The sequence below is a fragment of the Arachis hypogaea genome, chromosome 15 (assembly GCF_003086295.3).
Source record: "Arachis hypogaea cultivar Tifrunner chromosome 15, arahy.Tifrunner.gnm2.J5K5, whole genome shotgun sequence".
Classification (NCBI taxonomy): Eukaryota; Viridiplantae; Streptophyta; class Magnoliopsida; order Fabales; family Fabaceae; genus Arachis; species Arachis hypogaea.
The window spans coordinates 126,309,311-126,332,314 of NC_092050.1; the positions used below are offsets into that span (position 1 = coordinate 126,309,311).

The 23,004-nt window shown below is 33.9% G+C and overlaps 1 protein-coding gene and 1 long non-coding RNA gene across 4 annotated transcripts; both read right to left on the reverse strand.

The window, feature by feature from the left end:
- Positions 1-2,068: 2,068 nt before the first annotated feature.
- Positions 2,069-3,937, reverse strand: LOC112750609 (uncharacterized). The gene is made up of 2 exons (XR_003175939.3): positions 3,392-3,937; positions 2,069-2,424 (listed from the first exon to the last, which is right to left on the reverse strand). It is a non-coding gene; the product is annotated as an uncharacterized lncRNA (long non-coding RNA).
- A 2,257-nt stretch (positions 3,938-6,194) lies between these two features.
- LOC112750610 (small RNA degrading nuclease 5) lies at positions 6,195-18,965 on the reverse strand. Of its 3 annotated transcripts, none has more exons than XM_025799408.3 (16): positions 18,489-18,965; positions 17,876-17,955; positions 16,642-16,799; positions 16,068-16,124; positions 15,920-15,985; positions 14,430-14,560; positions 14,231-14,343; positions 13,210-13,338; positions 11,659-11,729; positions 10,409-10,468; positions 10,113-10,168; positions 9,337-9,397; positions 8,931-9,198; positions 8,079-8,260; positions 7,659-7,951; positions 6,195-6,481 (listed from the first exon to the last, which is right to left on the reverse strand). In XM_025799408.3, exons 3-16 carry the CDS (start codon positions 16,750-16,752, stop codon positions 6,358-6,360), a joined length of 1,722 nt encoding a protein of 573 aa, XP_025655193.1. In that variant the 5' UTR covers positions 16,753-16,799; positions 17,876-17,955; positions 18,489-18,965; the 3' UTR covers positions 6,195-6,357. The 3 variants fall into 3 exon arrangements, with proteins under 3 accessions (XP_025655193.1, XP_025655194.1, XP_025655195.1); XM_025799409.3 differs by having other exon boundaries at positions 18,479-18,911; XM_025799410.3 differs by having other exon boundaries at positions 14,430-14,517; positions 18,489-18,770.
- Between the last annotated feature and the right edge of the window lie 4,039 nt (positions 18,966-23,004).

Sequence of the window (23,004 nt, forward strand, 5' to 3'; positions counted from 1 at the left end):
ATCAAATTCAAACAGCTTTCCACATAATGAACCGAACACGTTATTAAGGTAAAACAATTGTATAGTACTAAATGAACGGAACATTATCCATTATATAAAATCAAATTCAAACAGCTTTCTACAGAATGAACCGAACATGTTATTATGGTAAAACAATTGTATAGTACTAAATGAACAAAACATTATCCATTATATAAATTCAAAACACCTGTCTCTACAATTGAGAGATTATCAATTCAATTCAATTCAGAACACGTGCATACATTCAATCCAATTCAATTTAACAATTGCATTCCATTCAATTCGATTAAAAAACAAATCCAATCCTCATCTGATTGATTCATTTCAGAAGAATAATTCAAAACGCTCTCATTCAACTGATTTGAAGTTGAATCATTCATTGTTTTGATAGAATATTGAAATCTGAAAACGAAGAAGATAAATCCACAAAATCGAAGAAGAAAACAAAGAAGAATAGGAAGAAGAATGACGAGCAGCAGAGAAGACTAACGAGCAGAAGACAAGAAAAAAGAAGAAGAATGACGAGCACAAAGATTGCAGATCCGAAAATTACAATGCAAATTGTTAATGTTGAAGAAGAGAAGAAGAAGAATGTTTACGTTGAAGAAGAGGTTTACGTAAATTTGTTACGTTGATAGGAGGAAGAGGAGGGCGTGCATGTATTTTACATAACCTGGGGGAGGGGGAGGCGCGTTAACAAAAAAATGTTTGAATGACTTGGATAGGTTTTTTATATAGAAGTGGAGCATTATTGACTAAGTAATTGACAGGTATCTAAATAGATTTTGACTTGGTCTAAACCTTGATAATACATATACTCTCTTACACTAACCATAAAAGATTTAGGCGCTAATAAATCTACCCATAAATAAATGTTGCACCGATAAAAAATAAACTGTAGTTGACAAAGCTATTCAAATTTTAAAATATTATTTAAAATTTATAAAATATCCCTTTTAATTTAACCCCACGTCTCGATGCTTTTCCACTCTCTTTTTTTTTTCTTTCTAATATTACACTACACCTATCCATAATTAAATTAAGGTTTAATTACTCTGTTGGTCCTTATAGTTTTGCAAAATTTTCAATTAGGTCCCTATACTTTTTTTCCTTTGAATTGGGTCCCTATACGTTATTTTTTTTTTCAATTTAGTCCCTATTAACGTTAAACGTCAAAAAAATGTTAGTGAATTGTGAAATTACTTTTATACCCTTAGGAACCTAATTGAAAAGAAAAAAAATATAGGGACTTAATTGAAAATTCAGTAAAACTATAAATATTCAATGAAAGATATTCCTATAATCCATATTCAATGATTCTAAGACATGAAAAATATTCTTATAATCCATTTTATTTTGTCACTATCATTTTTTTGCTTATTTATATACAAATTGTACCAAAAATACCTTTTCTCTTTTTTTTTTTTACTTTCAAAATACCTTATCTTAAGAACCTAAAAAAAAGAATGGATAAAATGAAATAGAAATAATAGTAATAAGCATATATAAAATTCGGTTTTCATCCTTCAAGTATTCATTATGATAATGTAATATTTTACATTTATATGGATTCATAGAATATAATTTGTGTCTTTATTATATCATGGTACACAATAATAAATCACAAGGCTATGTAATTTGTGTTTTGAAATTTAAAATCTGAAAATCAGTTCTTGTGTTGCAGCCTCCCACTCCCTAAACTAGCATAGAGATCAATAATAACATTGATAACGGACGGTTTTGAGCCGAGAAGAATTACGAGAGAGTTGAGAGAGCAGACTTCAGTTTATCAGTACATATATGCAACCATCCTGGTAAATAAAACAATAATTTTAGAAATCAGATAAGATATAAAAAGGGCTGTGTAAAGTGCAGTATAAACAGAATAGCATATGAAAAACCATTAGAACTCTGCCTCAAGATCTAATGAAAAATGGCATCATAAAAACATTGTTTGGAGTGGTCATCAATCATCATTCTTTCCAGGTAGGTGGCAAACATAAAACTGTTGTGGAGATGTATTGTAATTTAGTGCAGTGCACAAAGATAATAAAATCGCCTTCAATTTCTTTCCATGCCATGATATGAACCAATATATCTGCTTTACATATTTACTTTCCCATAGTATTAGTTATTACATGAACAAAATTGAAGCTCAACAATATATATATATATATATATATATATATATAGCACAGTTAAATTATAAATAGCATCCCTGGCCAGAAAAAAGAAAAGCCTTTGCCGTTGAAGTTTACTTGTTAGTCTAGAGTTTTATATCTATTCGGTTGTTTGAGCATGTTATGCCTTTCCAATATTGTCCACACAGATCATCACCACTCACTTGCCAACCTAGCTGTGAAGGTGAGATCATAGATTGAAATAAAATCCTTATAGCGGCCGCTGCATCAAACATCAGAAAAGAGATAATTTAGCAAACCCAAGACATGCATTCATCATCATTGAGTTTACATATCTAAAGATATGGGATAACACTCTAGACAAAGTGAACCATTAAGCAGTAACCTTCAATATTTTACATCTATACATAAGTATACAATCTGGGTGCTTAGTCTTAAATCTAAATTTAGAAAATTATGGATAGTAAAAAAAAAGAAGACAAAAGGCAGCCCCTCTCTCCATTGACTTAAGGAAAGAAACAATGGAAAGAAAACCTACAGATGATACCACACATTTCATGAACAATCAACTCCCATGGTAACAATCAAAAACTAAAATATACTACTTAATCATTTCATGAACATTCAACTCCCATGATTAAAAATTTGATCTTCAAACTCTTGAGCCAAATTTTGTAATGAACAGAAATTAAAATTGGTGTCTTGTGCTCAGCAAACTAGAGTAAAGGAGTGGTATGGTCTTGTGCAATTATACAGAAGACAGGCTCAAGTAACTTGCAAAAATCATAGTTACTTAAGTACTGCAAAGGAACATCCTATTATTTGGATCAGACAGGACAAAGCCCTGACAAAGATGAGTATACTAACATGGGAAATTGCTATAGTTCAATAAACTAAATTTAATCTCTTAGAAAGTTAATTTTAAGAGTATTCTATCGTACTCAAATCATAACTCATCCAGAAAAGCAAAGCAATGATATAATTTTATAGCAAATCACAAGAATATAATAATTACAAAGAGTGTTTTCCTCTTTTCTTTTATGGAAATTGAACAACAAAATAGAGCCCATACATGCTGAGAATAAAAAACGAGAAACATTTTGACTACTATACTGAGATTCAAACCAATTTTAATTAAATTTTTTCATCTAATCTAAGGCAAGCCTAAGACCATCGATTAGAATAAAATATTTTCAAGAGAACAAAGGCAAAGAGAGAGAAGAACCTACTCGTGAGTCTGCCGAAAGAGAAACTCGCAGCTCAATAGCTCGATTGACGAGATTGCCAGCGTAGGAGAATGTCGCAGGAGGAAATCGTCGCTGGAAGAGAAGCCGCTGGAAGAGACGTCGCTGGAAGAGACGTCGCTGGAGGAGAAGTCACAGGAGGAGACGTCGCCGAAGGAGACCGTCACTGGAGAAGACGTCGCAGAAGGAGGTCGCTGCTGGAGGAGACGTTGCCGGAGGAGACCGTGAAAGGTACCTTCCTGGACTTCTCCGGCATTGAAATGTGCGGGAAGAAGATGAACCCTAAAACCCTATTACTGTGAAACAGAAACAGAAAAAAGAAGAAGAAGAAAGAGGAGAGAGTAGTGGTGTGGTGAGGGAAGAACCGCAGAGAGAGGTTGCAGAAGGAAGCGAAGGGAGGGAGATTGTGTCAGAGTGAGACCGTTGAGGAGGTGGAGCTCACGCGCCCTTATTGTTGGGGTTTATATATAAATTGCGTACAACGGAATTCAGAGAGAGCTATATGTGAGTTGAAGTGAGAAGGGTTATTTTAGAATTTTAAAAATATAAGAGTGATTTATTATTTTAAAAGAGAGAATATTCGTTTTTTTAAGAGAATATTCTGTTATTTTAGACGTTTTTGTCACGGTAGGGATTTAATTAAAAAAAAATAACGTATGGGAACCAATTAAAAGAGAAAAAAGTATAAGGACCTAATTGAAAATTTCGCGAAACTATAGGGACCAACAGAGTAATTAAACCTTAAATTAATCCCCCCCTCTCTCTCTCTAAAGAATTAGTAAAACCAAGATCAGCCAAAGCAATAACATTGTAGAAATCAGTGCTACAACATTCCAATATATTATTCTCATGCGATTTGAATAATTAAAATTTCTCCCGCTAGAATCCCATCAACACTAGCCTCTACTCTCCCTTTGTTTGTACTCGAACCCAATACTAAAATCACCTGCACCTTGTCAAATTCAACATTTGCTCCTCATTCATTCAATGCGAAAACTCCACTAGTCGAACCACATTCATTCAATGATCTCCACGACCAAACCGTGCAAGGCATGGATTTCTCCATTATGGCACACGACGGAGGAAATGGACCTTTCAATCTCGATTTCGTTCGCGATGGCTTGTGGAAGCTTGAAAAGCTCGCGCTGGAGAATAGAAGAGACCTGATTTGTATCATTGGAGGTGTACAAGGAGATACTGTGATCAAAGATGTTAGATTCCTTTGCCACAACAGCTATAGCATTCTCGCTGGAGAATGTGGTTGGCACTACAAGCTTGTTAAAGAAATATGTGTTCCAGCGTAAGTTGAAGAAGAAGATAGATAAGATAAATCTATGGTGGTTGTGGCGACGAGAAGCAAGTTTACAAGGGTTCATAGCTATGGACCTATGGCAATGGCTGTGGAATTTGGTGCATTCCTCTGTCACTACTTTTTGTTGTTGGAAAGGGTTGTGATGGGACGGGTTTGGAATTCGGGGTGGATAAAATTATTAAATTAGAGTTATAGTTGGGATTAAGATTAGGTTAAGTTAGAAAGGATAATTTAAAAATTTTAAATAATTTTTAGAATTTAAATAGTTTCATTAATAGAAACTCATCTTTCATGAGTACATCAATTTTATTTTATTTTTTGTCCTAAAATTTTTATGGTTAGAAATGATTATTTACTTTAATGGTATACAAATAATTCGAAGAAGTTGGTTTGAAATTTTTAAAATTTTTCATTGACTATTTTGAGATTTTTAAACTCTTCAAGGATTGTTTTATGTTTCACTCTAAGGATTGATTTGTCCAACTCGCACATGTAAATACTTAATAGCTACATGTGTGAGTTAACATTCCACGTCAGCAATCACCATTAATAACTAACGAAGGAGAACTTTATTGTCTAATAAAAATAAACGTTGGAGACTGTGTTATGTATTTTGAATTTGAGGGACTAAAATGTCGAATTTTAAAAATTTAGAGACTGATTTGGATAATTATTTTTAAAGATTAAAACTTAATTAAAAAATATTATTTTTATTAGTGATAAACCACTTTTACATTTTACAAACTGCTAACATATTTGATCTAAAAATTTTTAGAAATATTTAGATAGTTATTTAAAAAACTCATACAAAAAATTGGATAAAAATTCAATATTTAAGGTTTTATTTTTCATTTTTTAAGAAATTCTTGGTCATTGGCAAAAAACTTTGCAAACAAATATTTACTTAACTTAGAAACCAATCTACTTATTTTACAAAGTAAACTTGAAAAATATGGCATCAAAATTCAATCTACTTTTTGAGAATATTTTTAATATTTAACATTTTTTACATATTTTAAAGAGAATTTTGTTAGAATATTTTTATCGTAACAAAATTCAATCTACTTTTTGAGAATATATTTTTCATATTTAATATTTTTTCATATTTTAAAGAGATTTTTGTTAGAATATTCTGTCAACGTATTTAAAAATCGAAAACGATTTTTAACAGGTTAACTTTTTTTATATATTGAGATCCAACAATATTACAGCTTACTTGAGACTCTCTTGCAAAGTTGGGAACCAATTCTATGTTTTTATTTTTATTTTCGGTTTCTATTTTTTATTCTCTTTTTTAAAACTTAAAAAATAAAAAATATGCACAATAAAAAATGTTTTTCATAATTATTTTCTACTTTGATCATTTCCAAATCAAACAAACACTAAAGATTTTCAAAGTATTTTCTTCAAGAAGAAATTATATATTTGGTAAACAATAATTTCTATGCTCTTAAAATTACAAAGAAAAGCTGCATATTGACCATCAAGGAACCAAAATAAATAGAAGTGACTATATTTTGAAATGCGGGAGCAGTATATTAGAATCATTTGCACAACCAGGGTTCCCTTTTTTGCCCCGACGAGGCTAAGACATCATGCAACAAATTATCAAGAATAATCAGTATTGTATTACTTCTACTTAGTGCTTTACACCTACAAAACACAAAGCTACTTCAGCTCGCGCCTGAACCTCTTCCAGAATTTCCACAAGCTTGTCTCGACAAAAGTTACTCTCACCCTGCTCAACCAGCATTTTCCTCAGCCTTCAAAGAAAAATAACGATGAATTAACCATCAATTAACATGTCCAAATCACATATATTAGTTGCACAGCACTTGGAAGTACCAAACCACTATGTTTGTTCCCTCTCTGCTTAGCTGTTTTCTCATTTTCAAACCGCAAGACATATCCTCACTACTGAGATAAACCATCATTTTAGCCCCCCAAATGATATAATTTTTTAAGATCATCTCAATGACAATGCACACCATTAATAACCACATTTGATCAATTTTTTTATGACAAGATTTAGATAATAACAAGGTTATAAAAACAGGACTGGTCATGAATCCGTAAATTTATAAGTTCAAAATAATATATCATTTAACTGCTTCAACAGGTTTTGACCGATTCACTGACCACCAATTTCTTAGCATGCAGCAGACTAGCCAGGTCATCAGCTCCCAAATATTCCGGTCGAATCGGCTTTGGCTGGTCTAATCCAATTCTTAGAATATTAAGGTGCATACAAAAAATTGAACCCAAATTTATTTTTTAGATTCATTCCATTTTTCTTTGAATATTTGGACATTTGTGTAAATAAAAATTGCCAAAATTAATCCCCTTAAGTATAAACTCACTAAATTTGCAGGATTAGAAAATCTAATTTTTCTAAACAAATTAGTAAAGAACTGGCTTGAAATCAGGAGCCAAGATGTCATTTCTTTTTTGGGGGGTTGATTTGTCAAAAAACGAATCTTCAGGGGGTTTAAAATAATAGTTTACTCTAAAATTTTCAAGCCATAAATGTCCAATATTTAGTTCTCTAATATAACAAAAGTCTGAATAACATTATATGCATATGATGCAACATAATGTGATAGAAAAGAAAATAGAACAAAATTCTATAGATATGATAAAAACATTATATCATATACATTATTTATTTCAGACATATCCTTTTATAGAAAAAATAATTTATTTCCGGCATATCTAGACACAAACTTGCAAAGTCACACATCCGGACACCAAGTAGAAGAAATTATATATCTTGAACTCAACAATGCTGTATCATTGCAGGGTCAAACATTTATTTCCTCCCATGGCCATTGTAATAGTTCAATCAATATAGCATTCTTTTATTTATTTATTGAGAGAAGGGGGTTGGGGGAGAAGAAGAAGCAGCAGCAGCAGTAGAAGAAAGAAAAAAGGCATCCGTACCTGCGAACAACTGCTGTGTCTCCATGACCGGTGCAAATTATCAACATAGCATTTGTGGGCAAGGATGTATACACAGAACGAATTCTGGCATCCATGCGTGCCAGAATTTCCTTCAGTTCGGCAGGTGCACTCATCTTCCCTTTACCATTGTCACGATTCTTCTGACATGTAAATAATGCCATCATCTCTGCAAGTCTTATATTCAAGTCCTCTGAATCTTCAGCTTGTTTCTGTAAGTATGATTGTAACTCTGAAAACTGAGTCCATATAAAGTGTACCTTTTCATTCTTCACCTGACAAAAAAAGGCATAAAGAAAACGCTAGGTATATCCAGACTAAAAAAAATAAAATAAAATGAAACTGCAAGTATAATTGTAACAAGGAGAACAGTTGCAGATATAGATGGGTGTAACCATCTACCTCCTTGTTGGTCTTTGCAAGTGCTTCATCATCAGAGGTCACTGGAATTGCATGAGAAGACTCAGAGGCATATCGTCTTACAATGGATATATCATCAATCAAGGAAGATATTTTGCCAGACTCGCTCAAAACAGAGAGGAGCTTTTTACGCATAAATGATGGAGGGGAACCAAAGTCGGGACCTGGTTGAAAAGTTAAGCAATTAAAGCCTGTCACAAGTCATACAATATAGCAAGCCAGCACACTCTAGTTCAAATTTTGAACACAGACAAATAATATCACAAACAAATCTGTCCATCACATATATCTGTCAAATATGAAGCTTATTTACGAGCCTGATAAGACATACAAATGATAATAATTCTTTGCGAAAGGTAATTTGTTCAAATAGATCAACCCAAACAGTAAGAACAGTATGGGCATGATTGAGATACAACCTGAGTTGGGAACTCAGGGTTAGCCTATAATAATTAAAAATATAAGTGGAAGATACAAAACTCATCCATTAATCTCAACAGATTTTTTATTATAAAGGACAAATAAGCTACTAAACATATTTTGTGTAGACACATTTTTTGTTGAGACACCTATACGTATTTAATTTTGGTTAAGGACTTGTGTGTGTCTACGAAAAATGGTCAGAAACCTATTTATCCTTTACTTTCTTTTTATTTTATTTTTTATAAGAGAATAATTTCATTAAGAGAGGGACAAGAAAAAATAGAGGACAAGAGTTCTCTACACAAAATTAAAACAAACAGAAGACCTATCTATAAAGCATAGCTTTCCAATCTCTCAACACTTATCTATACAAGTTCAATAATCAATGCAGCAAAAGAAAGAAATACTTGCCATTTCTGATCTTTAATAGTGCCAATTCCATGGTTGCTCTAGCATCTTCAACACTGTCATGTCCACTTGCCAAATTCTGTATTTCCCTTGAAAGAAATCTTTTAGCAAGATGCCGTAGAGCAGTTTTATAAGAAGCTCCTCGTGGATTTTTGTATAACACCGCTGTGTCAATTATCAAGTCATGTGATATCTTCAATGCCAGTAAATCATTTTCCAAAGAATGTCCAACAAGGAAAGTCTCTTTGTAAACCAGTTCTAGAAATTCTTTCTGCAATGGGACATATGAAACAAATCAGGAAAACATATTTTCAGCTTAAAGAATCAGCATGCTTACAAAATTTTATTCCTACTAAAAAACAAGTTAAATTAAATTAAATTAAATTGAAGAGAATTCAAGTCACGCAACCTGAATATCTCTCAGCGTTGTCGTCACCCCATCTAACATCTCGTATGTTATTCCACTAAATCTGCACATGATAAATAAAACTATCGCTTCCAGTTGACAATTTCAATTGAAGTCCAGAGAAGACAGACAAGTCCAGAAAAAAGAAAATTCACCCTTCTTTTTAACTTTATACCAGGCTGTATTTTTCTTTTCATATTATTTTTCACATTAATACCTACTTTTGGTTTTTTTTTTTTTTTTCTTTCCTTTTAAAATTTCTTATAGATTATGCTAAAGGATCCCACTCTATTTTGGGGTTTCTAACCTAAGTAACAACATAATATTCTGAACCACATGTAACCATTTTAGTTCTCTACAAAAGATTATAAGAATTGATAGATGACTGGTGAATGTCAATTCCCCACATCACTCCCACCAGAAGAAACAGGAATTCAAATACTAGGTCACTTTTGAACCATACTCAATTTTAAAGTTATAAATTTTGGATATGGAAGTGAGAGAAACGAGGAAGAATATATTATTTTTAACACAGCAGCATATGAGATGGATCAACTGGCGATAGGGGAGGGTGTCCTTTGGAGCCAAGTTCAATTCCGAGACATGCAATTTTTGAGAATTCAGAAAATTAATGCCTCAAATTGGCCCATCAATTTGACCAGTTCAATTGCAAGACTGGTCCAAAGGGATCTCAACTTCATTTATTTGTTTCAAAATAATCAAATAATCTATAATTAACCATTCTAGGCAGGTTGACTGAGAGAACAAACAAGAGCTACCTTGTGTTGTAATCAACGATATCATTTGATGGCTTAACCAATTTATCTATCACAACCTGGAAAGATAGGAGTAATAATGTTAGGAAACAGGCCTATCTGTGCAAGTACTTATAATTCTAATCAGTTGACTTAATCAGTAAAACAGGATATGAATAATTGTGACTAGGGGAATTTATCCTTGTCTAATCCCTTTATATGGTGGTGGCGGGTGGGCATCGGGGTGGTGATGGTAGTAGTAGTAGTAGCAGCACCAGCAGCAATTAAAATAATATAAAAAAAAAGCCTGGTTAATATACCTGTCCATTGATATTCACTAGCGTAACTCTTGTCAGCTCAAAACCCTCCGTTGTTATGCACTGTCAGGAAAAATAATAATAAACAAATAAGACCAATTGTCCATAATCAAATATGTATTACGTAATAGGTACAAGCAAAGTTACAGAAATGTTATAACCACTTTAATTTGCCTAGGTATAGATTCGGGACTTCCAAAATTTCAAATTTCCATTAAAACTTCAGTTAATATGGTTTTCAGTTATTCTCCAATCCAATGCCACGATATAGAAGTGTGAAGTTTCCTCAAAAGTGAGAAAACTCCAACTGTGGCAATGGCCAATCCCAGTCAATGATGCAACTGTGAATTGAGAAGAATCATAAGATAACTAAATTCAAATGCTTGGGAGCTTATCATTCTCTCATACATGTCCAGATTTAATGAGGTTCCAAAATTTCAAGCTCCTTTGTAACAACCAGTGTGAAGATAACAGGGAAAAAAAGCAATGGAACAGTTATAGAAGAGGGGAAATAGAGAGAAATAGTGACAAAAGGGGGGAAATGGATTGGATTCAGTAAGAATTCACCCTCCCCACTTAGTGTATTATTTGACGGAAAAAAGGAAAGGAGAAAATAACAATGGCAAAGGGATTTGAGAGCCCTGCCTCTCTCCTAACCTGAATCTATCCTCCAAATTCTCAATGCTCTCCCTCATTCACACTCACTCCGTTAAATCCCCTCTCTCCTATCTCACCACTAACAGAATCATAATTGGATTGCACAACCTTCCCACTATCCTTGCAATGTGGCGATTCTGTTAGATCAGTGGGCCCCTCCTTCCTCTCACTCTTTTTCCTTCAGCTATAGCTAAAGGGAAGAAGGGGTATTTTTCCTCTTCTAGTAATGGGGCCCTAAGAAGGTTCTCCTTCCTCTGTTCCACCTCCAGGATATGTAACATTCTTCAAGTAAAAAACAATATCAATCTGTTCTGCAAAGTGGGAAACTGAGAAATTTTATTTGACATCCCACTACCTAATTAACAACTTAAAACCCTAGCAGAGTAACACTGAAAATCTCCAATAAGCAGAGAAAGCTCCTTCCTACTTAAACCCAAGTAATTCATTTATTCTTTTGATAGAAGAGTATTATTGAGAGAATAAACAACAGGGACTGATATAATACTCTTACAAAAAAGTCAGCCATATAAATATGACAATGTAACTAGAATATAGGAAAGCAATATCACTTCCTTTTCCCACACCGATAGACTTACCATCTCACAATCAAGCGCTAAGATCTCATGAAAAGAAGATCCCGACGGAGCTGGCAAAGTAGAAAGAAAACCTGTACCAAACAAGTATGCAATAAGCATATCATTGCCAACTTTCTTTCAATAGAACTATAGATACCCCAGCAACACTATATATATGCAGTTATAACTTATACGGGGATAAATACATAACTTTTCAAGAAGACAAGAAACGGTAATAATGACTGCTCAATGTATATGAAGCCACACAGATTAAACTTTAACAGAATGCACTAGTAACGTTCATCATGTCATTTCTAACCATTTTTCATAGCAATGGAAGCTTTGGATAAACTTCAAAAAAACAAATACATTCTTGTATGAGCACAAGTTAACCAACTCATTCTTGTGTGTAAGATCAAGAAAGATGTGGTGAGCTTGTAATCAGTCAAGTATATATATATATAGACACCAATTCCTACATGCAATACACTTACTACTTTCTGATTCTGATTTTTAAGAAGGGTAGATTACCAAAATAGTAATGGAAGGACTATATCAATGACAAAAATATGCCAAAACTCACCCAAAAGATATTGTGATCAAAATGCCCAACCATCAAGTGATTGAGCGAGCCCATTTCCATTAAAGGAAGACACTAACCTGGCAAAGGTTTAGTGTTGAGATGGCAAGCATGCCTATGACATGGCATCAAGTTTTAAATAATTAGGAAAAACTGACCCCATATTCTTATTCTTTATAATTTGAAAAGCACGCCAACAATTGGTTTGTTCACTCCAAAGCCTCTTTATCAACAACAAAGTCAACAATCCACATTGACTCCTCCAGGCTCCAAACCACCACCACGGATACCAACACCACAACCACTAGCCTCTCCAACAACCACCACCACCACTGCCATCCACTCCTCCAACCCACCACTTTCGATGGCGAGGGGATAGAGGCAACAGAACCAAAGGTGGTGATGATGGAGATTGAAGGGTTCTCCATGTGAACATTGTTGCTGTCAAGTGTCAACAAAGAAAGCGTATGTCGAGAAGCAATGCAGCATCTTTCCGGCAAAGGGTTCTAAAGAGGTGGTCAGGGTAGTGTTTGGGGAGGGGGTAAGGGAGAATGTGAAGAGGGAAGTTATGAAGAGGAGGATGAAGAAGGGAGCACGAACAGGTGTAAGAACAGGCTTTTAGTCAACACCTGATTCTACAGGCTGGTCTGGTCAGATTCTCAATCACATTTACCATGTCATCATCCATGTTTTACCACATCAGTGTTTTCCATTAACAAAAACGGGCTCCCTTGACGGTTAGTCATTTTTATCAAACTAATACCAACAGGCTCTTGTCCTTTCTATGTTTCAAAGTTATTTGTGTCAACAATATAATTTTTGGGTTACCATTTTGGTACTTTACCCTTTTAAGAAACCATCCAAAGTGTTTGCAAAAGTTTAAGACCATCTAATTTCTTTCAAAGATATGTTTCTTATAATATATGTGAAACAACTTGGGCCATGACCATGAGATAACATATTAGTAGCACTGAACAAAAATAAAAAATCACCTGGCTGATTAATGGAATACCCATTATCTTCCAGTTCTTTCTCCGTTAGCGTATAATATGTAATAGGGAAAGGTATGTCTTTCGTAAGATCCATAAATGATAAATTCTCAATACCAAGCTTGCCTCCTCCTGCATGAATATATAACATGTTTTCATATAGTGATCATATTAATATTAATCTAGCTATTAAATTACACAATTGCATTGAAATGATAGTGATTGATGCAATCATTGTTTTAACCAGTAAAAAATCATTTTAAAATTACAAAACCATAAAGATGCAAATGATCTCATAGGCAAGGAGTAGAAACACTAGAAATTCACAAATGGAAGTGAACTAAGAGATAGTTTACATTACTTTCGTCACAGATCTAAGTAACCAAAATTTGTAATGGGAAGAAATGGAAATTCAACTAAAAAGAACATAACAAAACCACGAAAAACTGACTTCTATGCCTTACTACCATTAAGCCTCTGATGCTTGTTGACATTACAGCATTTCTAAGAAGAAAAATTTGCTTTAGCACATGTACATAAATTTGCAGCATGAAACCATGAACATGTGAAAAAACACATGATACAAATTAGCAAGAGCCCACAATGGCAGGACCCAAGAATTGCCAACTTAGATAAATATAGTAAAGAAATTGATCTTTTACAGTTCCCTACCCCTTCACTAATATTAGAGATATTAAAATTACAATCCAGAACAAACCTCTTCTAGGAAATTTGATTGATGGCTTCATTTTTACAACTCATATCAGTCAATACTCATCAATTATACAAAAAGTTCAATAGACAGGATTCCACGTTAATGCTAATTTTCTTGTACAGATAAGGGGGATTAATAAATAGGCAAAAATGCAGGGACAGATATTAACTGTTTCACAACTTCCAGCCATGATGATAATTCAGATACTTCAAATACAATGCCTAACTTTGCTTGAACAACATAAAGTAGAAAGCCTTAAATACAAGACATAATTGCCCCTGGGGAATGAGGATCTATAGGAGTACATACCTTGTTGAGATAACAATGCAGAATTCCTCTTAACTGAACCAGTTTGATCCCTCTTTCTTTTGACCTTGCATGTTAGGAGTGCATCTATTGTCTGCATACTATCTGATACACAGCTAACGAGAAGGGAAAAATGGGAAAAGTTATGTAAGGATAAAGAAAATTTTGAAGGAAATATAATGCAAATACATTTCCAACATACCTAAGAGCTAGGACTGGCCTTGGTTTCCCACAGTACTTTAAACTGGAAAGCATTTTAGACTGTGACAGAAACAAAGCTGCATCCAAACCTGGCATATAGAGCATAACCACTTTGGGAATAAGAGGTTTATTCTGCAAATTGTGAAACTGCTGCATCAGTAACACTAGCAAAATACAAAAGAGATATGCCATACAGACTTAAATTATGGATTATTGCAATTTTTTTTTGTAAAGAGACAAAAGTGATCAATTAATTTTTTAATAGAAGATGGGGTTGGCTAAGAACCTTTTCCTACTAACGATGACAACTTCACATAAAGAGAATTTCCTACTAGCCGACCCCACCTAGTGGGATAAGACTTTGTTGTTGTTGTAGTTGTTGTATCTCACGATATCAAATAATATCTCCTATAAGTTATTTATGTTCCAAGCTTGGTGCATATTATCTATGTGCTCAAAATTGAGGGGGAGTATCAGAAATTAGCAAAGAATCATATCATATCAAAGAGTATGAAATATGATCTCTAAGGATTAGCATTGATATTTATAATTTATCATTATTCTCTGATTTTATTTCCTTATTAATATTATGGTTTTACAATTATTATAAATAGAGGGTAGTACCAGCCAGTATTCCTCTCATGTAATACATAACAGAAGTGTAGTATACTCTTTCTCTCATTTGCTGAGTTACTCTTTACTCTATCGTTTTCCTGGTTAATCATGTATTTTAATGCAAGTCATGTGGAACAAAGGCTTGAATAGAATTTTTCAGAATCCATCAAAATGATATTAAGCACAATGCTATCTCACTAGAATTTGAACTACTCTAATGCTTTTCTTGTAAATCTCACTATCAGTAATTCAAATCATTTCCAAACAGAAACAGATTTTGCTTGGACAAAATAATTAGGATATCTAAACCCTGAAGCTCAAAACTATTGTTTGGACAGTTGTTAACTAGATTACTACTAATGAGAAATGACATGCTTTAAAAACAGAGGCCCCTTATTGCTTTATCCCCTAATAATATGTATGGCATGGTTTATATTCCAAATTGGGGGCCTATCTTTTTTGCATTGCCCAAAGACAAGATCTCTTTGGATCAAGGATTTCAGCATATTTGGATAATTTGGTGTTTGATCCATTAAGTTAAATTAGTTTCTAACCATTCTCCTAATATGATCCTTATAGAACAAAATATAATGCCTATCTTCTTGTTCCCGATAAGAAACCACATTAAATCATTAAGAGAATCAATGTTTGCTTAAGAGTTGTTAGTTATATTCAGTGGCTATCAACTCACAAGGGTCTACCCAAACCCCTGCCCCTAGACAAACAGACAAAAAGACTGACAGAAAAAGTGCTGAACAATCTTGATGAAAAGTCTGAAATACATGATGTAATAAACAATCAATACAGAATTTATTTGCTCATATTCTACTCAACATTTACTGAAACTAGAAAAGGAAAACAGAAGATGGTTTGAACCTTTATAAAAACCCAAGATGGCATAAATCCTTCCCCAAGCACCCAAGTTATTAGTCCTTGAATATCCTGTTGTATAACACCAATCATAGTCATTATATAATTATTAACAATACAAACATCAACTTACATATAGCTCGCAACAACCTACATTGAGATTTAGTGTTGAATTATCTTCTGGTGACTTGAAAACAACATCTGCCTTGCCCTGCAAAAGTGCAACACATTAAACAAGTGCTGTTAACCAATATATAAATGAAATAAAAGCCTATGAAGAAGTAAACAGCCAAAGAACCACAAAGAAAAGTTTTGGGCAGGAAAATCAGAGCTCAACACTATTAAGCATCAATCAATGAAAATGCTAGCATTCAAGATATTATGATAGTCAATATCATCGCATGCAATGAAGCATTTTCACAATGAACTAATACCGCATAACATATGATATCATGGAAAAACATACTAGTGACTAACAATAAATTGAAACTCACCCAACCAGAACAAGAAACATAGAAAATTATCCGTTATCGCTCAATTTTGGATCAAACAGTATCCAAGATCAACTCATAAACCAAGGTTCCGAAAAATGTTAGAAAGCATCTATAATAAACAATTTTGCTTTAATACAGTCTAAAATGTACAAGAAAGAAACTACCAGAAGGGCATAATAGGGGGAGAACAAAGAAGAGTGTCGCGAAGAATAGAAATATAAAGAGAAAACTTACTTCGGGCCCATAGACATCGTAGAATTTGCTACTACATTTCCCGTTAGCTGTAGAATCATCTTCCTTGCTATGAAGGGATTTACTTTTCTCCCCCGACCCCAAGGATTTCATTCTATTTCTCAGTTTCTTCCGACTACTATTTTGGAGTCCAGAGACAGCTATAAAAAAAAGGGGTGTGATCAGAAAAGATAGAGTTGAAATCAGTACACCATTATAAGGGATGTACGTCCAGAAATTGAGTTTAGGTTATTAAACCAAACTGATTTAAGATGATCAAACCAATTACAAATCAGTTTTAAAAAATAAACCAGATCAAAAAATGTGAACCGGTTTTCAAAAAAATATAAACGGTTTCATATCATAATAAGTAAAAAACTGGTTTCAAACAGTTTCGCATCTGGAACTGGTTTTTGACAACCGGTTTTAGTGTAAAGTTTAAACTCAATCAGAATTCTTTACTGCACAGTAATCTTAAGCTCAACTAGACCAATAATTTAATAGAGATATGAGATTCAAAAGAAAGAACAACTTAAATAATTCACAAGAAGCTTTCCGCAAGCACATAGATTTTACACCTATTCACTGATAAGAATATATTTTTAAAAAAAAAAAGAAAAGAAAATTCACATAGTGATCCTTAAGAGAAATTGAAGCTGGGCCCACCAATTAAGAAACATAAACAATATGAGAATCAGAATGATAAACAATCTAGTAGAAGAAAGGACCTTTAAATCCATAATTAAGTTATGTTGAATGAGAGAAAAAGAAACAACATAATCTATCTTGAATTTTTTATGATTTCTGTCAGCAAGGAAATGGAGCTACCAACCAAAGGCACGGCTGACATGAACTTGATGCTGTTTTCAGCATGTTTTCAATCAAACGTAACTAGAAGAGATCATTCAAAACAATATCATATTGGAGAGACTAATCTAAAAAGTGTGTTTCCAATCAGTAGGAATGATCTTATTTTTAAGGGTCTTTCAAAAAATTTGAAAAATCAATCTCCTCAGCTATATGACCCTTTGCACCATGTTATATAAGAAGAACCAGCACTTACTCACATGCAATAGTCACTTGTTATTTTGTTGCTACTGATAAATGTAAATTGTTTTAGGAAAGATAAGGACCTAAACACTTTCCTTCTCTGGTTTAATGAATGAATTACACTCTAAGGCATGGCAGGGAACAAACATCAAGAACCTCCAAAGCACACAGATGAATAAAAGGAAACCTGATATGATTTCGTGGACTGATCACCTTGCTCCCATCACCACACTTTAATTCGGCCGGATACCAATACAGTCACCCTTTCTGCAAATAACAAAGCAAAAACAATGAAATTCAAATTCCTCAACCAGAAAACATGAGAGATTGAAAAGAGAGAACAAAATCCCCTCACATCTTATAAAAGAGGACACTAGGCTCAACACCAGAACAAGATGGAATAAGGTGTTCATCGATAACAGTCATCATATAGTGCGGATATGAAACAACTCAGATTCAACTTTGTTCATATACTTCTTAATCATATATATAGCCACTATCAATACCTGAAGTTCAAAGAGAAACTACTTTTTATTCCTAATGTCAAGTGTGTGCGCTACACAAATAAGTTGCAAGTTGTAACACTCTTTTTAATAAAATCCTATGTTTAAATTTTAAACCATAAAACTATATTGGGGTGCCACATTACTTAACGTTCCTAATCTCATTAAATAATAGATGGAAACAGAGAGATTTATAGTTTAAGACAAAGAAGGATGGAAGAAGAGAGATTCATAACACTGAAACATTGAAACAGGGGAAAGAAAAAAGGAACAAGGAACAGACGAACATAAACGAACCAGAGAGAAACAGGGAACCAGTGGCAAGGAGCGGCGCCGAGCAGAGACGGCGAGCAGCGGCTTCGGTTCTTGTTCGACAGAACGGCAGAGAGAATGCAAGAGAGGGAAGACGGAGAAAGAGGAAGTGGAGCCGGACGGTGGTGCCAGGCGCGCCGCCGATGGTTATTCCGGCATCATCGCAGCAGTGCAGCGCAGAGAGGAAGAGGAAGCGACAGACGAAATTTTTGGGTTGGCGAGGAAGGAACACGCTGTTTTCCTGAGCGAAGGATGGTGAGGAAGCTCAGGAGTCAGGAGCTGATATGTTGCATTTAGGGTTTTAAATTACCAAAATAACCCTCAACTTTTAAAAAAATTAGAGGAAATCCACCATTCGTATATAACGAGGGCCATGCGGCCATGGCGCTGCTGCAATTGGGGTCGTTGTGGTGGCTAGGGGTGGGCAGAACTCGATTTGGCTCGAAGATCCGACTCGGACCCAGAGTATTTGGGTCAAAATTGGCTCAGTGTAATTTATATCGGGTAAAATCCGAATGCAAAAATAGTAAAATATTACTTGGTCTATCAATTCAAGTATTCAACCAAGCAAGAATTTAAAGTTCGAATCATCCGGTCAGACAGAAATTTATTAAACAATATTTTTATTTTCTGTCTCTTATTCTTAGAGATTTAGGTCATCATTCATCTCAACTCCTAAGTAATCAGAGTCACTTAACTCCTCATAGTTTGCTAGTTTGCTGCCAACGTCTTTTTTTTTTTGTCGACTAAAATTCTAAAGATCCTTAAAATTAAGTTTTGTACATTAGCATAACCCATGAAATCCTTTAGTAGTAAGTTTCGTGCACTAAATAGCCGCATGAAATCTCTTAGAAATTTTTCCTTCAGTTTTTTTTTTATCTCTACCTGGATGCTCTGAAATTGGAGAAATCTTGAAATCTTCGTTCTACCTTTTAAAAGACCTAAAGATGCTCGATCAATAATATATAACTTTATAAATTCAGTGCATGCAGCGTTACAAAGAGAGTTAAGCATTAAAGGAAGAAGAAGGAAGATTGAGGCAGAAATCCGGTGGAACCCCCCACCACACGGATGGATCAAAATCAATACAGATGGTTCCTCTTTAGAAAATTCGGGATTTGTTGGATACGGAGAACTCATTAGAGATGAACACGACAGATGAGTAGCAGGATTTATGTACAATATTAGTACTTGCTCTGCTTCTCAAGCAGAGATGTGGGGTTTGAAAAATGGCCTTAATATGACATGAGAACTTGGATTTAGAAAAGTTGTTGTGGAGATGGACTCGAGTGTTGTCCTGGATTTGATTTCTAACAAGAGCAAGCGCAGAGACCAACTTGATCCCATAATCAGAAGTATCAAGGGTCTAATAAATAGAGAATGGATGATTGAATTCAGGCACACCTTCCGTGAAGGCAATAGAGGTGCAGATCTCTTGGCTAAGGAGAGTCTTAAGTGTCCTCTAGGCTTTTCAATTTGTGGATCTCCCTTCCCCTGCTTTATAGCTCATTCTAAATGATAATTGTAGAAGGGTTTCTAACCCCAAATTAATCCCAGTTTTGTAATCCTTTTTGGACTTTTAGCCCCGATGTTTAACCAAAAAAAAATGAAATCCCTTAGAAATACCAAAGTCCCTGATATTGAACTTCAAATACCACAATAGTCTTTTTACCTTTTCTAAAGTAGATTAACAATTAAAGTGATGATCTTGCACCACCATTGTCAATATAAATACTACAACAGATAGTTGGTGTGGCAAATGAATGTTGGTGAATGGTGACTTAATGTGATAGTTAAGCGTGCGTTTAGTTGGTGAGTGTGTCTATCCAAAACACAGATAAAGTGGTACTTATCTATTGTTTGATTAGTGAGACACAAAAATACACAAAATTTCAAAAGATATGAGAAGACACAAAAGCACACAAAGATACAAAATTTGTGTATGACAGCGAGAGGTAGAATATAAATGTTGAGACATAAACACAATATTTTTAACATTTATTTTCTAACTATATCCTCATTTATCTTCCCCTTCCTCCCAATTCTTTTTTCCCTTCCACTCCTAAAACACAGAGCCACTGTCGCCTCTTCTCCCGTTGTACTACCAGTCCACCGCCGCCTCTCCTCCTCCTTTCCTTCCACCTAAATCACTGCCGCCTCTTCTTCCTTTCTTCCACCTAGACCACCACTACCGTTCCCCATCCTTTCCTTCCTCCCTTTTCTCCTCTCTTTGGTGGATGTGTTTTTAGATTTGTGCACCGTTCTTCCTTTCTATTTCTCAATCTACCTTCGTCTACTCTTCTATTTGCAGATTCATATTTCTCTACCTCTCCTCTCTGTCACCATCTTTTTTCACTTCTGCTTTATTTTTTTGTATAATTTAATTTTTTATTTGTTTGAATTTTGGTTAAATTTTGTTAAAATAATTTTGTATTGATTTTGTTGGATTGAATTTTTTTAATGATATTTGTTAGATTAAATTTGTTATTTAATTTTAGATTGTTAATGGTGATTGTTTGATTGATATAGTGGGTGATTCTTGATGGTGGTAGTTTCGTTGAGATGGTGGCTATGTAGTGATAACAAATACGGGTAATATTGAAATTTTAATAAGACTGAGATTTGTGTATTCTATCTTGCACTTAGATACCAAACAAATTAAAAAAAATTGTGTTTTATTGTGTCTATATTTTTAGGATCTATGTCTCTATGTCTATGTTTCAAAGTATACACAAAACAACCGCAGCCTAATTTCTTTTTAACTCTAACTCTATTAAACCATCCATCTTCTTTTTTTCTGATTCCTTCTTTCTTTTTGTCTTTTTTCTTTCTCGTCACTCGCTTTCATTGCATCTGGATTATGCTTTTTCTATTATCAATTGTGCTATTCCCATAGTTCCTCTACACCATGTCTTCAATCTTCTTGTTGTCCTTAGTCATTGTTTTGTTCTTCATGTTATTTTGACTCAATTTAAATTTGATTTAGACCTGATATAATTGTTATCCGAAAATGATCAAATTTCATTAGGTTTAGAATCGAGTTAAGATTTTTGTAAATTTTGGGTAATTATTAAATAATTAACCAATAAATTAATTATTATTCAAAGAAAATAGAAAGTTAAATTTGATAAGTTAGATGGGTAGAAATAATTAAAATAATAATTTTAACACTAGTTTTAAATATTTTGACCAAATATTGGGTCAACGGACTGAACCAGTTGAATTGAGTCCAAACCGGACCCAAGGCCCATCCTATAAAAACACCAAAAATGAGTTTTCATTCCATTCACCCACGGAGATACGCTGAAGAAAAGAAGATTAACTTTTAGAAAACCTAACCCCCCCCCTCCTAATTTTAAATCCTTATCACTTTCAATCTAGCGCTCCGATTGATGAGCCGTCAGCGGTAACACATTAATCTCGAAATTTTCTACAAAACTCACTGAACAATTTAGTAAGAAAATCTCAATTTCACACCCAATTCTTCTTTCTCCAATTTTGAAAACTTTGAGTAAAAGTGTTGAGATTTTGTTAAATTTTTGTGTTTAGGATCAAATTAGTTTTGTGGAATTGCCGGGTCTTGTCCCGAATTTTCATCGGTAAGGTGAGAAACCACTAACTCTTGTGAACCATTGATGATTATGAACCCTAGTTTGATTTTTTGCGGTATTTATGTAGAATTAGAGAGAGATATATATTTTGGAGACAAATTTGGTGATATTGATGACTAGAAAGCGAACCGTGGAGGTTGGATTTTTGTTCGGTGATGATTCAGAGCTTTGAACACTTGAGAAACAGAGATAATTGAGGTGCTTCAATATTAGGGAGAAATTGACCAAGGTATGATTTTGGTTTCTCGTAGATAATATATAATGTTGCGTGAAAACTTAGACTAGACGACCTAGAATAAGTTGAATTATGTGTTGGTGCAAACTTAGTGGTTTTGATTAATGCAATATGTATTGAGTTGATATGATTGATTTTGGTAACATGATGATTTTGATGATGAATAATGATGTATTGATAATTTATATATAGAGTTGTTATGAATATGGACTATTGGGTTGAATCTTATGAAATTGTACAATTGATGTATATTATGGAGTAAAAGAGGAGTGTTGAGATATGGTTTGGTTTGGTTTGTTTTGGTGATGTTTTGAAGCATGGATTATTGGTATTGAGTTGAGAAGTTGTAAAAATAGAGATTTTTCATGTTTGAGAAAAACTTGATTTGTAACCGAAAAACTTGATTTTTAACCAAACTTTGACGGATCATAACTTGGTGATAAAGAAATAAAAGGATAAACAAGAAGATAAAGATTTAAACTAAATAAAAATAGATATATTGAAATTGAAATAGAAACAAATAGAATAGATTGAAATTGAGTACAAAGAGAATCGCTCTACTTTCTACCCAATTTCTTGACGCAACAAGAAATGGACTGCTTAACCTAACTTGTCAACACCATAGTTTGGGAATTGAATCAAAGGGACTCCTCAA

Bases quoted from the DNA above. Each gene is read 5' to 3' on its own strand.
- LOC112750610 (XM_025799408.3), bottom strand. From the start codon at position 16,752: ATGAAATCCTTGGGGTCGGGGGAGAAAAGTAAATCCCTTCATAGCAAG. The intron at 14,344-14,429 runs GTATGTTGGAAA...CCTTCTCGTTAG, and splicing joins AGGCCAGTCCTAGCTCTTAG to CTGTGTATCAGATAGTATGC. The intron at 6,482-7,658 runs GTACGGATGCCT...TTTTCTTTGAAG, and splicing joins GACACAGCAGTTGTTCGCAG to GCTGAGGAAAATGCTGGTTG.